At 53.5% G+C, this 15,292-nt stretch overlaps 6 protein-coding genes across 6 annotated transcripts; 4 read left to right on the plus strand and 2 right to left on the minus strand.

The window, feature by feature from the left end:
- Positions 1-849: 849 nt before the first annotated feature.
- Positions 850-2,658, plus strand: LRP88_09178 (uncharacterized protein; the record flags this gene model as incomplete). Its single annotated transcript, XM_083245668.1, has 1 exon — positions 850-2,658. The coding sequence occupies one exon, from the start codon at positions 850-852 to the stop codon at positions 2,656-2,658; it is 1,809 nt and encodes a 602-aa protein (XP_083100162.1).
- A 235-nt stretch (positions 2,659-2,893) lies between these two features.
- LRP88_09179 (rRNA-processing protein UTP11) lies at positions 2,894-3,758 on the minus strand (the record flags this gene model as incomplete). Its single annotated transcript, XM_083245669.1, has 2 exons — positions 2,894-3,613; positions 3,663-3,758. 2 exons carry the CDS (start codon positions 3,756-3,758, stop codon positions 2,894-2,896), a joined length of 816 nt encoding a protein of 271 aa, XP_083100163.1.
- A 930-nt stretch (positions 3,759-4,688) lies between these two features.
- LRP88_09180 (glycoside hydrolase) lies at positions 4,689-6,392 on the plus strand (the record flags this gene model as incomplete). Its single annotated transcript, XM_083245670.1, has 1 exon — positions 4,689-6,392. One exon carries the CDS (start codon positions 4,689-4,691, stop codon positions 6,390-6,392), a length of 1,704 nt encoding a protein of 567 aa, XP_083100164.1.
- Positions 6,393-7,298: 906 nt separating this feature from the next.
- On the plus strand, positions 7,299-8,507 carry LRP88_09181 (uncharacterized protein; the record flags this gene model as incomplete). The annotated part of the gene is made up of 1 exon (XM_083245671.1): positions 7,299-8,507. The coding sequence occupies one exon, from the start codon at positions 7,299-7,301 to the stop codon at positions 8,505-8,507; it is 1,209 nt and encodes a 402-aa protein (XP_083100165.1).
- Positions 8,508-9,950: 1,443 nt separating this feature from the next.
- On the plus strand, positions 9,951-11,714 carry LRP88_09182 (uncharacterized protein; the record flags this gene model as incomplete). Its single annotated transcript, XM_083245672.1, has 2 exons — positions 9,951-11,597; positions 11,655-11,714. 2 exons carry the CDS (start codon positions 9,951-9,953, stop codon positions 11,712-11,714), a joined length of 1,707 nt encoding a protein of 568 aa, XP_083100166.1.
- A 756-nt stretch (positions 11,715-12,470) lies between these two features.
- Positions 12,471-14,966, minus strand: LRP88_09183 (uncharacterized protein; the record flags this gene model as incomplete). The annotated part of the gene is made up of 1 exon (XM_083245673.1): positions 12,471-14,966. One exon carries the CDS (start codon positions 14,964-14,966, stop codon positions 12,471-12,473), a length of 2,496 nt encoding a protein of 831 aa, XP_083100167.1.
- Positions 14,967-15,292: the final 326 nt, after the last annotated feature.

Below are 15,292 nucleotides of genomic sequence, written 5' to 3' on the forward strand. Positions count from 1 at the left end.
CCATGTAGCGCCCGGGGCAGGCTCTGATCTCCGGGTCCGAGGGTTCGGGATCGCCATCCAGTAGCGCCCGTTCTCTTTACTCAAGCACATGACTTGACAGCTGCAAATGTACTTATGCCATGCTTCTGGCGGTGAACTGCTCTAGGGGCCGCATTACAGGTCTAAATTCACGGCCCTCTATTTGTTCTCTAGACTGCACTCTCTGAACCATGGCGGAATATGGTCTGCTCCCGGCAGATGAATCCCCCAGTAACCTCACCAATTGGGCCCCAACCTCCCCGTTCTTCTCCGTCCATCCTACAGCCCGTCACATCAATCACCCACCGCCCTCCCAGTAAAAACCCATCGCAAGCGCACCCTCATCTTGCCCCTCCGGCCAATGGCGCCCCGCGTCCCCCTCACCTCTGCGCGCTTAGAGACTCGCTGCAGTGTGATGCGCGACGTGATTGGTCTTCTATTTTTGGCGGGGAAGCGAGAAAAGGTTGGAGTTGCTGCAATGCTCGAGTATGCGAGCGCTTAAAAACGCGACCCTGCGGGTGAAACTTGGGTGCAGTGCAGGAGAAGATATAACAAATGGATGGTCGTTTCTTGTTGTCTTGTTATTGTTCCTCTTGTTTGGGAACAGCTGCTGCTGCCTCGTGTCTTTTGCATCTGTTGGGTCTGAATCCATTTTGCAGAGAGAACCATTGAACCATGAGCCGGTAGAGAAAGAGACTTACATCTTTGTCGACATTGTTTATTCTTTACGTCTTGCTAGTCTCGACTCTTTATTGATACCCCCCTCCCTCGATACCTTTTCAATAATACCTCTCTTCTTCTGAGAAGAAGCCTTCGTCTGTCCGAGACAGAATGTCGTCGACCCCGACCCCAGGAGGGTTCTCTCTATTCCCGAGTCCCAACTCTTCCAAGCCGCCGTCGACCTCGAAGACTCGACACCGCCGTTCCGAGTCCCGCCGCTCCCGGTCATCTCGTCGCTCAGAGTCCCGCGAGCGTAGAGCACCCACGCCTCATGATAGGAGGGCCGCTACACCACAAGCCATGTCTCCAGAGATAACTCAGCAGCCGGCGTCGCCTCCTCAAAACGGACGCCAGTCACCTCAGAATTTCTCGCAAACGCCAATTGAGTTTGAGGCCATCTACCGACAACAGCATGAGGAGGCACAGTTTCATGTTCAGAGACCTCAACCAGCGGCTGAGATCCCAAGACACACCGATCCAGATGTCATTGCTGGGCCTAGCAGTGACCGTTTCAGAAGCTCAATAGCCAAGCCGCCGTTGGGCGAGCTATCCCCCGAACAGCCGCTGCGCTCCATCTTTCCGACTTACAACCACGATGTACCCCTCGGCCAGCAGGTCTATGCCCCCACAGAAAACAGGCCCGCTCCGATGCCTCGGGCTGTCCTCAGCAGACAGACATACTACGAGACGCCGTCTGATTTCAACTCGCCAAACGGCCCTGTTCGGAGTCCCATTGTCAGCCCTTCCAGCATCCAGTCCATAAAGTCAGCATGGCCCCGACCTCAGAGACTTCAGCAGGAACCTCCTCTCGTGCCCACAATCAGCTCGACTGAGCAGCTCAAGAATCTGTGGAAGGTTGCCAACGGATGGCAAGCCTCCGCTTCAGAGGGAAGAGTGTACTGCTTGAAATTGAGCCAGGAAAAGGACGCTCCCGTCTATAACCTCTCATCCGCCTCACAACCCTTTTACAACCTCCGCCTCGACCCGACATCAGCCTCCGCCTATGTCACTCTTACACGACACGACCCCAACAAGCCCTACAAGGGCCCCAAGCCCGACACTAGCTCACCGGCTAGTAGCATCATTCGTCCTAGCAGTAGCAGCACAAGCAGCCCCAAGATTACCGATGGCAAGCACTGGCAGGAAGCCTTGAACACCACCCTCGAGGAGGAGTCCCGAAAGCATCCCCCCAACGATGGCCTCGTCGCTCTTCTCATGCCTACCCCGGCAACAAAGGTGGCCATTGAGCGGTCTGCTGACCCCACCACTGTCATGATGGCTGAGCGAGAGTGTGCTCGTCTTGTGTGGGATGATGACAGCTCAAACCACTTCCTCGTTCATCCTGCCCTTGCTGCTCCTTTCTGCGTCACGATTGAGCGGTCACCAGCCTGGTCTCGAGTCGAGTACACTCTTGAGCACCATGAGTCACCACAGCATCTTGCCAAGCTGACCCGTGATGGCACTGGCGGCGGTTGGCTTGAGGTCGACACTGGCATCGCCTCCAAGATTGAGTCGTACTACATCATCGATGTTGCCGTTGCAGCGCTGATGCTCGTCGCCGCGGCCGACGAAAAGAACACACCCGCCGTCGAGGCTTTTGAGCCTCCGCCTCCGCTGATCCTCACACCCAAGCAAGAGCGCCGTCTTAGCAAGATGAGCAAGCGTGAGGAAAGGAAGCAACGCGAAGAGAAGAAGCGTCGCAAGATGGAGTCATTCGAGATTGACGTCGAAAGCCAAGACGAAAGCCTAGGCAAGGGCAAGTCCAAGGAATTCGAGGACAAGTTGCCTTTCCTGATCCGGGTCGTCGTCAAGATCATAAAAGGCTTGTTTGCCTGCTTCATCTGGGTGCTGACGCTTGGGTTCAAATGTTTTGGTGGTGTTTTCAAGGGCATGTATAAATGCGTTGGGTCAAAGTATTAATGACAATACCAAAGGGACAGGCGGGGGCATAATTGAGAGGGACTCTCGGAGGGAAAGAATTTGGGGGAAATCCATCTTTGTACCATGTAGATATCCATTCATAACACGGGCGTTAAAGGGTATCGATTAGCTTTTTTTTAGGGGAGCTATGCACAGCAGAGCGAGCCAGTAACGAACAAACACGAAGAATGATGATGCCAAAAAAGAAGAATTGCCTTAAGAAGATGTGTCCAGTTTATCGCTTTCGTGTCCGAACCATAATCTTCTTGCCCTTGCGTGTGGTTCCTCCCGACGTCGCCGTCTTTGCCATCTTTGCGCGCTGAATCTCGAGTTCCTCCTCGGCGGTTTTCAGGGTCTGGAGCTTCTTGCGGGCGTTTTCGAGTTGTAGCCGTAGACGGCGGAGAGACTTGGCGCGCTCAAGCTTTGCATCATCCTTTTCTTCGTCGTCAAATCCTTCAAACGTCTTGTCCGCGGCGTCTTGGTCGTCCTCGTCCATCTGTTGCTGTATTACCTCCTCCCGCTGCTCTTCGTCGTCCATAAACACAATCTTGCGGGGCGCTTTCGGTTTCGAGGGGGCTGTGGCAAAGTCGAACTCGCTGTCGTCGTCATCTTGCTCTTCCTCCTCATCCTCGTCGAGCTTGTCGAAGCCTCGTGTGAGAACTACCTGCTCCTCCAGCTTGGCTACTTCCTTCGACACAACCTGGCGCATCGTCCGAATGTAGCCAATGTCCTGCGTCTTGAGTAGGCGCACGGTATCGACATCCAGCACCTTGTTTCCTCGATCGCCCTGGACAGTTCCAGACCATTTCTTGCCATCCTTGACGCGGTTTCCAGGTCCCTTGCGGGACAGCATGCCAAAGTAGAATTCATCCTCGTTTCGTTCGGCCGCCTTGTCGCGAAGGGCCTTGAGCTGCGCCTTCTTCTTATTGAAGTCCTTGGCTCGAAGAGAGTAATCCTGCTATTGTCAGTTTGCCGAATGTTGCGCGGGGCGAGGCTGGACAAACCTTGTGCTTCTCGAGAAGACCAAGGCGCTGGCGTTCTAGCGGTTGCGCTCGCTCACGATGAGGTCGCCGCGCGACGGCATTTCGCATAGACGACATTTTGAGCGTGTGGGGGTTAAGACGTCGAAAAAGGCTGGTAGAGTGAAGAATCAATGGCTTCCGTCTGGCCTGGTCGTTGGAGCTGGAAAAGCGGCAGAATTTTTGAATTTTTGGCGGTGAGGCACAGCACAGTGTGTGTGGCTTGACCCCTCGGCCAACGCCACACTTGATGTGTGTTTAAAGTGGTTGATCGAGATTTCCCTCCCGTACGGAGCTGCCCAAAGGAGGAATGGTTTAGCTTTTACCATTTCTTGGCGTCCTCTTGAACACTTCAAGTTTCACCAGAGATTCACACACTCAAGACATTTTATGGAGCTTGACACTGAAACCATGCGCCGAGTTGCCGAGTGGCTGGCTTAGGATGCCTGATCGGCAAGCATCCCAGGTGCAAAAGTCAGCCATGCGCATCCCTTGAGACACAGACACAGTGCAAGTCTCAGTCACTGAAACCCCTGGCGATCCATTGTGAGCCGCCTTGTTTGCCCTGCCAAGCACCGTGCATCTTCCCCTCTTATCTTCCTTGGCTCGCTCGTACAGGATGACGGCGGATCTCGCGGTTATTATTAGAATATTCTCCCTGACGACCGAGACGCGTGTCGAGCTGCCAAGCTTGTGGGGGAACGAGAATCAGGAGAATTCATCTCGTCTCCTTACAGGAGCGGCATCCTTATCCCGGGCCCCTGGTGTCCAAGGCAAGGTTGTTTTGGCCTCCGTATAAGATCTGCTGCTCCCGGCCCCCGATCGCTCGCTGCCGTCATGATTACTTTCTCTGGCGTTGAGACCTCTCCGCTTTGACATTGACACCCGTCAGCGTTTCATTGTGCCGAATCCCAATGGTTACCTGAGCTGAACAAGGCTTTCGTTCCTTATTTTTTCCTTTAACCTTTTTTCTTCTTTCCTTTTTAATGTTCTGGCCGCCCTCGTGAGATCATGGGCGTGGGATTACCGTTTACCCCATCTAGGGCCATTCTTTCGCTCCTTATTACCTTTTTGGTCTTTTACTGCCTTTGGAGCAGCCCATCATACGGTCGCCGTAACATCCCATATGTTCCCAGCAGCTATGACTGGAGCCAGCACGTCCACAAGCAGCCCGTGAGCCCCTCTGGGCGAGTGGGCCTACCCCGTGGCATCCCCCTCGAACTACCCCGGATTCAGCATGATTTCTCGGCCGGCGACCTTAGGAAACGAGATCTCGACACGGCCAAGCAACGGCGAGACGAGATCAAGCGAGCTTTCCGAAAGACTTGGACTGCGTATGAAAAGTACGCATGGGGTCGGGATGAGTTGGCGCCGCTTACTTTGGACGGGCGCGATACCTTTAGTGGATGGGCTGCCACCATCGTCGACAACCTCGATACCTTGTGGATCATGGGTATGAAGCGAGAGTTTTACAAGGCTGTCGGTTATGTTGCACAGATGGACTGGGATCAACCTACCAGCGACGGATTCAACGTCTTTGAGACCACGATTAGGCATCTCGGTGGTTTGCTGTCAGCATACGAGCTCAGCGGGGAGAGCGTCTTGCTGAGAAAGGCAGTTGAGCTGGGCGATCTGTTGTACGCAACATTCGACAATTCCGAGCATATGCCACCACACACCATCAAATTTCGCCATCTCAAGAAAGGCGAAGGCCACCCGGAGCCCAGGCAAAGCACTGCAAGTCTGGGCAGCATGAGTTTGGAGTTTACTCGTCTTGCGCAGCGGACTGGCGATGCCCGGTACTATGATGCCATCGATCGGATTACCCAGGCTTTTAAGCGGACACAGAACGAGACGTCTCTCCCTGGCCTTTGGCCTCTTCGGATCGATGCGTGGAATGGATTCAAGGTGAACGACGACACGTTTGGGTTTGGTGCGAATGGAGATTCTCTGTACGAGTATCTCATCAAAGAATATGTCTTGTTGCAGGGACTGGAGCCCAAGTACAAAGACATGTACCTCGATGCTGCCGATGCAGGCATGAAGCATTTAATATTCCGACCAATGTTGCCAGACAAGGACGACATTCTCATGCTGGGAGAGGCCAGCTTGTTCAGGGAGAAGGTGAGGTTGAAGACGGATGTTGAGCACCTCACTTGTTTCGCTGGAGGTATGTATGCCCTCGGAGGCAAGGTCCTTGGACGTGATGACCACGTCATCGTCGGTGAAAAGCTAGCTCGCGGGTGCGCACGCGCATATGCTGCATATCCCTCCGGTCTCATGCCCGAAATCGTCAACCTCCAAGCCTGCCCAAGCTGGGAACCCTGCGAATTCGCACCCCGATCGAAAAAGGAGCCCCTAGGCTTCCAAGCCCGCGATAGGGCATACCTCCTCCGCCCGGAAGCCATCGAGAGCATCTTTATCCTCTACCGCATCACTGGAAACCAAGAGTTCCGCGACATCGCGTGGACCATGTGGACGGCGATCCGGCAGGCGGCAGAGACGAGCGAGGCGTTTGCGGCGGTTGAGGACGTGACGAGGGAGGATGTGAAGCTCAAGGATTACATGGAGAGCTTCTGGCTGGCCGAGACGCTCAAGTACTTCTTCCTCATCTTTTCCGACGAGGATGTTATCAGTTTGGATGAGTGGGTTTTTAACACGGAGGCTCACCCGCTGATGAGGACGGCTGTTGGGAATTCTAGAAGGTCAAGATAAGACCATGATATGATATAGCTTGGATACCGCGGTGTTGGGGGAAAATTGGAATATTCTCGCCCCAGGTAAAAGAGTCCACACACACAACTTGGACTGAATCACACCGCCATAGCTCCCAGGAGCTCCGAGGTTGTGCAACTATGCAGCTCTGGCAGCATTAATTAAAAACCCTTGCCCAGAACGCATCTCGTCCTTCTAATTCGTCAAGGAATCTGTTACGCACTGCCGTGGGCTGCAGTAGCGCGAGGCATCTCGATGCGCCTCGTTCGCCTCAATGTAGTTCGCCAGCTCTCGAGGATGTAGTCGTAAAAATAAAACATGAGACACTGGGTCAATGATCTCTAGTTTCTAATGCAAAAAAAGGCCCTCGAATATAATAAATAATTTATTCAAAGATTTATGATACTAATTCTTATTATTATCTCTTATTTAGCTCATAATTAGGCTATAAAGTGAATACTCTTTATTGACTTAACTGAGCGTACATACGCGTGCCGGGCTCCCATTTTCAGGCCACACCCGCAAGAATTTGTAGCCCTTGAGGCGGATGCCTTGTCTCCTCGCCCGGGAGTGTGCATTCTGCAGGCCCTTGTACGAGGAAAGAATGTGTGCTACGGCCATGAATCGAGCAACGCCCTAGAATGATGAGACGTGGTCGGCGGTGGGAGATGCAAACCGAGCTGCACGTAGCCGTCGCTGCTTATTAAAAGCGTCCTTCCCTCCCTTGATGAAGCAGGCTTTTTTACAATGCCTTTTCATCACTGCTCTTGCGATCTTTTTCTCTTATACTTAATCTATTGACGCTCACTACACCCACGCCTCGAAGCAAGGATGATCTCGCATCCTCGCTCTGGAACATTGCATCTCTGACCGAGTCGAGTGCCACACACAAAGTAACGGGCCCCAATGCAGGCTCGACCGAATCCGGAAGGCCCGACGTCGAGAAGGCTGTCACATATCGACGGGTTGCTCGCCGGCTTCAACGTTCTTGCGTCAGATTGCCCTATTGACAGGCAAAAGCAACAATGGGATCGTCTGGAAGCGCTTCGTGGTGAGATGCAGCGCCAATGGGAAGGCCTCAGAGATGTGCCCCTGGCTGTGAATGATCTAGAAGGCTTCTGTGACACTGCGCTTTTTGCGTATCGGAACGCCTTGGCTGGTCTTGTGCCGACTGATCTTCCCAAGGTTGCTGGGCTTTGCAGCCTGTCATACGCCGTGTCACGCATTCTTGAGCGCGAAGGAACGCCGTCATCGGAGAATTTCCTAGACGATGTTCAGGTCTGCCTGCAGCCTCTGGAAAGGCAAGAGGACCGTCAGATGATTGAGGGTGTCATGGCAAAGCTCTGGCCTCCGACCGTGCAAGTTAGCCAGGCCTCTCATATGGGAAGCGACTCGGTGGTTACTCATCAGGACCAAGGCTGGACCTACTATCCAAGCAGTCAAGCATCGGTTTACCCTAGTGCCACGTCTTCTGAGCCATGGCAGATCCAGGGCACCTCTTGCCTGCCATACAGTTCAACGACCTCTGGGTTTGGTGGCCTAGCAGGTGGTCTGCCTGTGTCCGCCAACTGGGCTCAAACTACTCAGCGTCCTTTCGAGCAGTTCGATGCGACAGTTGACACTGCTGATTATCTAGCCCTCAGCTTACTTCCAATGCCTACTACACCATGGTCGGGCTCGGGCCAGGTCGGGCTCCAGGTTGGGTCCTATGGTCAATTAGAAGCTGCAAGCGAACCAACAGCAGTGTCTTCCTCGCCCAGTGGTCCGCAGCACGTCCAAGATACAGGACTATTCGAGGCCATTGGGGCGTTTCTGGATGGCTCCTCCAATTTCTTGTCCCAACTTTCTGGGAATGGGATAACCGCCAAGAACCTGGCCGCATGTCTCTCCTCCAGCCAGGAACGGCTGAAGGACAAGGAACAGCTGCAATACTCGTACGTGGAGCCCTTGATCAAAAGGCAAGAGCTCTTGCAGGCCCCATACTCGACCATCCTCTCAATTTCCAAGAAGTTTGTCGCCTACGGCTGTTTACAAAGTGTTGAAGAGGTGCAGTCCTACATGAAGGCGGTCGCAGAGGTGAGCAGATTTGGCCCCCAATACCCAGCAACGCCCTAAAGCGTCAACTGCAGGAGCTTTTCTACGACGATGCAGCGCAGGAATTGTTCCTCCAAAGCATCCAAACTCCCCCGACAGAAGCTGAACTGTCTGTACAAGAGTGTCGATGCCTGGCGTCTGCTAAACCGTGAGTTCCTACAGGCCTGATACAAGCGACAATTTTGCTGACGATTATACACAGAGGCACTGTCAGGTGTCCAGACTGCAGAAAGAGATTCAGCAAAAAGTCCAACATGGTAAGACACCAGAAAAAATACCATCGCCCCGACAGCCAGGGCGATGGGTTGACAGCTGCGTGATGAGTGGGAGTGGTGGGTGACGCTGCAGGATGGGTGGCAGGTGCAGGGCATGGGTTCACAGGCAAAGGTGCACAAGTAAAAGGTGGCAATTGTTATTTTATTCTCTTCTTTCTTGCGCTTAGAGGGGGGCAATAGGCCAAGCCTCGATCCAACAGCGTCACACGACGCCAGGCTATGGTGGTGTCCGGGAGGCTCTCTTCATCTTATCGCAAATGACGTTCAATATTTGTAAATGACAAGCTCTTACAGCTCAGCTTTGGATTGCCCCTGCGACATGCTCATCATCGGCTTGCTTTTTATTTCCCCGCTGTCAGCTGCGATGTGGCCTGTCGGTCGGGAGATGGCTCGCTCTGAAGACCAAACGTCAGTCGCAAAGACGGCGTGTTCTGGCTCCATCAGCCACAGTTGAAGCATGATTGATGCTTCTGAGTTCCAACGGTTAGTGAGTGCGTCGTGGATTTTGTATTGAATTGACTAACCCTCATTGTTGTTCATCTTATCACTGGGAGTGCTCATGTCGGCATGTCATCATTGGCCCTTGTCAACGAGTCGAAAGAGGTGTCCAGTTGTCGCATTGGCATTGTCAACAAGATTCACGATAGATGAGGAGCCCAAAGGCTTGTAAATAGATGATCATGTTCTACACCGTATGCGTGGCCTTCTCCGACCCATGAGTAGAGAGAATGCTCGGAGAGTAAAGTTGTTGAGTGTCATTTACTCGCAGCTTACTCCGGGTTTCCAGATTTGCTCATGAGCAGCCAGCCACCAACTTACCGAGGCAGTAGTGGAACGACAGACGAGGAAGGTCTATTTAAAGCCCCATAAGTATTGGACGTAGCCAAATCTTAATTTACTCCCGAGTCAAGGATGAGTTACTCCTCGAGTATGGAGTACTCTCCCGGACTGCTCCCGGCATCGGGGAGGTCAGGGTCACCCCTGTAGGGCATTTCGTCAGTTGCCAGGGTGGTCTTGTTTCCTTTCGCATTTGCGATGCGCTTGGAGGAGCGAATGAGAATAATGGAAGCAGAGCCTCACTGCTAATAAATAAAATCTCAGATGCGGCGCAGGGTAAACCTGCGAACCACTATTCTGGTGTGACTAGACCTGACCGGCAATACGATCCATACCATCCACATCCGCCACGATGCAGCAGACGCCTTATTTGTCGACTTACTCACCTGCCTTCTCCTTCGCCAGCGGTGCCACCCGTGCACATGTTGGGGGCGCTAGAGCTCAGGAGCATCTTTCTCGAGCTCTAGGGGAGATTGATGAACTTTTTCCGGACCGAGAGACTTCCGGACGTGCTCCAGTCAGAGGACATATTTCTCGAGCCCTAGGGGAGATTGATGGACTCTTTGCCGGCATGAAGTATGTTGACGAGACACAGCCCCTCGACGCGACCTCTCAGCCTGGCAGTGAACTCGATGACCTTGCTCTTGAGCTAGAGGCTCTTTGTAGGGATGTGTCGCCGCAGCCACCAAACCCCCAGTCGGCCGATGAGACAGCCTGGTCCTCTGTTCGAGATGTTCGAGATGGCATGCAATGTCATTGGCGGCATTTTGTCCAGGTGTCGCAGGATCTGAACATGCCCATTATCAACGAGCTTCGTGAGATGTACGAGGACGCCAAAGGCCTTCGAGAAGCTGGCGTCTTTGCCTTCCGACACACCCTGACGGGCCCTGCGCCCAACAGCCTCAGACAGGTCTTTGCCTTTTGCAGCCTCTCGTATGTTGTCTCTCGCCTCCTACACGCGAGAGGCAGATTCGAGAAGACGGAAATCCTGGCCGGCATCACCCTCTGGCTAAACGCTCTTAAGACTCCAGAGGAACGGGAGGCATTCAAGAACCTCGCCGAAAAGCTCTGGCCCGAGGCACACTATCACCTTCACTTCTTGGAGCTGGACCTCAGCCCTGCGGCCCAGCAGGCCGTGGCCACCTTGCTGCGCAACGACTACGCACCAACTTCAATTCCTATTCCAGGTGGCCCCGCGCCGTCGTCCTTTTCCGCACTCGATGACTCCAGCCTCGAGGTTCCCGGATTTCCAACAGTTGGACCTGCGACTCAAGACTCTTTTACCTGGGACAGTCTTGCTCGAGAGGGATACCTACACAACACTCACAAAGTCACAGACGCCACATATGAAACCATGCAATTGCACCGTTGCCAATTTCCGCCAGTCAATTCGTCCTCGGCAGCCATCGCTCAACCGTACCACGACACCGGCCAAGGCCAATACCCGGATGCCAGCCACACCAAATTCCTTGACACCAGCTATAGCCAAGCCAATGATTCCAACTATCGCCAATTCCCCGACCCAAGCTATTTGCCATTCCCCGACACCAGTTATAGCCAGTTCTCTGACCCAAGCTATTGCTTCCCCGACCCAAGCCTGGATACACTGTCCGCCCCCCAGCCCGATGCCCTTGAGCTACCAGCTGCGAGCAGCGCCCCTGTGGCTGCCCCGACTGATCTGACAAGCCCCACGGAACTTGATGACACGCCAATCTTTGCCGCCGTACTCCAGTACTGTCGGGATAACGGGGACTTCTGGTACGACCTATCCGGCCGTGGAGCCATATCCAAAGACATACGGTCGCTTTTCTCCTGGAACCTGGAGCGGACAAGAGAGAAGGAACGGATCCATGAGCAGTATCTAGGGCAACTAGTGTTCGAGAAAAAGAACAAAGACGCCCCGTCTCGTGGGATAGTCTCTGTGGTTGAGACATTTGTGGGCTTGGGATATTTGCAAAGCGTCGAGGAGGTCAAGAACTACATGACTGCGATTGGCAAGGTAAGGCGACTTGGCAGCCCTAGCTGTCTACCTCGAACTGACACTCTCGACCTCTAGTCACTGTTCAGCGATGATGGAGCGTTTGACAAGTTTCTTGCGTGGATTTCCCCCAAGTGAGCCAACCCTCTCCGCATCCCCCGCCTGGCATTGATGTGTCTTCTAGCCAGCCCTGCACCAAGGAGGGCGTCTCAAAGGAGAGCGTTTCATGCCCAAACTGCCCTAAGGTGTTCAGTCGGAAGTGGAACATGGAGCGGCACTGCGAGAACGTTCACGACCAGAAGGTAAAGAAGGAGGGGGAGCAGAAGAGGAGGGAGAAGGGACCGAAGTGCGCGAGGGACAGTCCTTACAGGAGGGTTGTATGATGGTGAGTCTTCCGTGGGTTGACGATGTGGGTGAGAAAAGCCAGGATGACTTCTGCTTGTACCTAGCAGCAGAAACAAGGACGGAGGTTAGCTTTGACCTTGCAATTAACTTCCATGCATCCTAAGCGCAAGTTCATTGAACTCGAACCTGTGAAATTGGTCTTGAGACTTGGCTGTCACGCGGTCTCACTTTATTATCGCAATGACATTCAGATACTACTTTGCACACGCTCGCAGTCCTACCCCCCTCTGCTGGCTCTGGTGTGTACTTTTAGTCAGGAGAAGGTATGTTGTAGCTCCATTAGCTAGCATTGCATCACTGTTGGCGTTCCTAGGTGACCATTGTCAACACTTCTCTCAGAGCTGTCTAGAGCCGACAAACCTTGACCACTGTTCATCTTATCAAGCCTGTGGACCGCGGACCGGGCCTGACCCGAGAGGCAAACGGCCTCCGCCATCCCTGTCGACTTTCACCAACATCAAGCTCCAACTCCCCAATCGACGCAACCAATCAGACGAACTTGGCATGCTTGTTCCCATAAAACCCAAGAGCGCGCAGCCAAACCATGTTGCCTTTGTCAAGTCGGATCCTGTTTGGGTCTCCGTGGGTCTCTTGATCCTTCTCATCAGGCAGACGAGGGCAGTGAATAGACTCATTGCCCTCGGGTTCGTAAATGCACATATTTTGGATAATCCTAAACTTAGTTCCCCTGCGAAGGTCGAGGCAGATGAGACCTCTCCCACGTGCGACTTCAACCTCGATCATGATCAGCCCGCTTAGCAACATTGTCCACGTGCTCAGCGGCCTGTCAATCGAGAAACCGTCTTCCGATTTGCGGGTGAACACTATGTTGAATGGGCCCCGCGTCTGGAGGACAGAGATGGACTCATCCTGTAGTAGCTTGGCAAGGATGAGCTGCTCATTGACACCTGTTACCGAAGATAGCTCCGATACGCTCTTGCACAAGACGCGCCCGTGGAGGAAGTCATTCCACGGCCAGTTTTGAACGCGGACGCTCTTTGCCACGAGTAGTACAAAGGCGGCCAGTACCCAGCAGTACGTGGTGATGTTGAAGGGGTCCACGCCGGTAATTCGCTCCCCGACAGCCACGCCAATGGACACTCCGCCGGCAACGAGCACGGCACAGAGGAGCATGAGCGTCCAGACATAGAGCCTGCAGCGTACCATGACGCCCTTTTCCTCGAAGACCCAAGCTTTCATCTTGTTGCTAAAGCTGTCGAGCTCCCGTTGGTGACGTTGAATTCGTTCTGGCGTTGTCTGGTCGTCACCATCTGGCGGCGCTTGCCACGTCACGCTGTTTGGATCAAAAGCAAAGCTCTTCTCACGCCCGATGTCGGCAAGTTGCCTTCCGGCGAGCAAGTTGTTGCGCCGCATCAACGCTTTTGAAAGGGACCCAGGCTCTTCCGGTCCCCGACTCCGCTGCGCAGCATCATATTCGGCCGTCGTCAGGCAAAAGAAGGCTGTGTACATGCCGACCACGCGCGGTTTGATTGGGTTCTTCTCCCGCTCATCCAAAAACTCGGCGAAAATGGCTATGGTTATGAACTCGCTCACAAAGCACACCATCGACGGTCTTGTCATGATCAATGGAATCATGACAGTGATGACTTGGCTCATGGACATGAGCATAACGGGGTAGCGCGTCTGCAGACTCCCGCTACTATTCCCATCAGTTCCGTAACTCCAGGAGATCCGAGTGCCAACCGAACTGTTCCTGGAGTCGAAACTCTTGAGCTGAGTGTCCATGCCACTCAAGCCGCCTAGTGTGGTTGCTCGCGGAAGGCCGCATGGAGATGCTGAGCCTTGAACATGCCGAATGGTCTTATCGAGTAGGTCAAACGAATTTCTAGCGCAGTTGATCATCGACACGTCGGAGGTTCCAGAGAAATTGTTTTCGCGATCTTGGTAGACCAGTGTCCGAAAGCGCTCGAAACCCGTGCCATAGACCATTGAGCAGAGTTCGTACGACGTGACCGACTTGCTCATCAGGTTGTTTGTTCCGCGTAGAGAAACGAGAAGGAAGCGGAGGGCGCCAAGAATGCCAGTTCGATACTTGTTACATTGTAAGAAGTAAACGTGCCTGATGGAATCCTTCTTGCTGGGAGACTCCCCTGCCGCAATCTCACCTCGTAAGCCTCCTACACTTTCAAGTAGTGGCTCGAAGTCAAGATTGATGTCTCCGAGACCCATTCCCATCATTGGATTGTTGCCTTGTCGTCCACGGATATCGTACTGGTTCGGCACAGGAATCTTTCGATCAGGAATACCATAATCAATGGCGGTCTGGGCGCATTCCTGCAACCTTGTTGACACAACCTTGACCTTAGTGGACATCTTGGCCAAGTGAGCAACAATATTGATGTGAAAGGACTTTCCGTCAACCGCGGCGCACAGCACTCGAGCCAATACGGCTGTACAGTAGTTAACGAAGTTGAAGAAGTCCTCACGGCTATGGGGCAGTGTCGCCTGGCCGGAGTCGCCGAAGGCACCGTCTTCTTCCTCCTTGTCGCAAATGTGGTCAAGGATAAGTCGGCTACTTCTCAGGTCTTCGAGCCTGCAAAGATCTTTGCAGTGCAATGCGAAGAGGCTCTCGCCGTCATAAATGGCAATGTGCACAGCTTGCCAGACATGGTCTGCCATGGCGGTGAGCACCTCATACGATCTTTTCGAGTCGGTAGCGAAGGCCGAACTTCCTTCGAAAGCCAAAGGCGCAGGGCTGGTGATCACATCGAGAAGCCGAGCGACCTCATTGGCCCAGAGTTGCTCCTGGGCCTCCTCGCTCACTTCATACTGCGTGATGTCGTCAAAGTTCGGCAGATCAGTAACCTCAACCCCCAGTGCAATTGAAGGCGTGCAGAAGCTCTTGTGCCTGTTTACAGCTTCCATCACCTCATCTTTGGTGATGCTTGCGAGAGGGTCCTGCTCAGACTGAGCCTCGTTGTTGTTCGAGGGGGTCAAGGTTTGCGTGTTAGACTCGGGATCCATGGTGAGATGTCGTCCTACAAACTGGGTGCTAGACAAATTTGAGAGTACTACAATAGAGAAGGAATTCTGAAAATATCGAGAGCAGACGTATTGCGCGTGAGTTGAAAGGGGCGTCGAAGGGATGAGCGGGGCTCGCTTGGAGCTGAATGAGGCTCTGGGCCGCTTTCTGCAGTCAACAACTCAGGCGCAACAACTCGGGCGTAAGGCGAATTTCACTGTGAGTGATATACTCTCTAACCTTGCACTGCCATTGGACCTGGTTTTGCCCAGGACTGCAGGCTGCGCAACCGAGTGCTGTCTGGGCATCCATCCATGTCATTCCTTGA

Source organism: Fusarium phalaenopsidis (assembly GCF_050370095.1).
Source record: "Fusarium phalaenopsidis strain FUZ10S chromosome Unknown contig_32302, whole genome shotgun sequence".
Taxonomy (NCBI): domain Eukaryota; kingdom Fungi; phylum Ascomycota; class Sordariomycetes; order Hypocreales; family Nectriaceae; genus Fusarium; species Fusarium phalaenopsidis.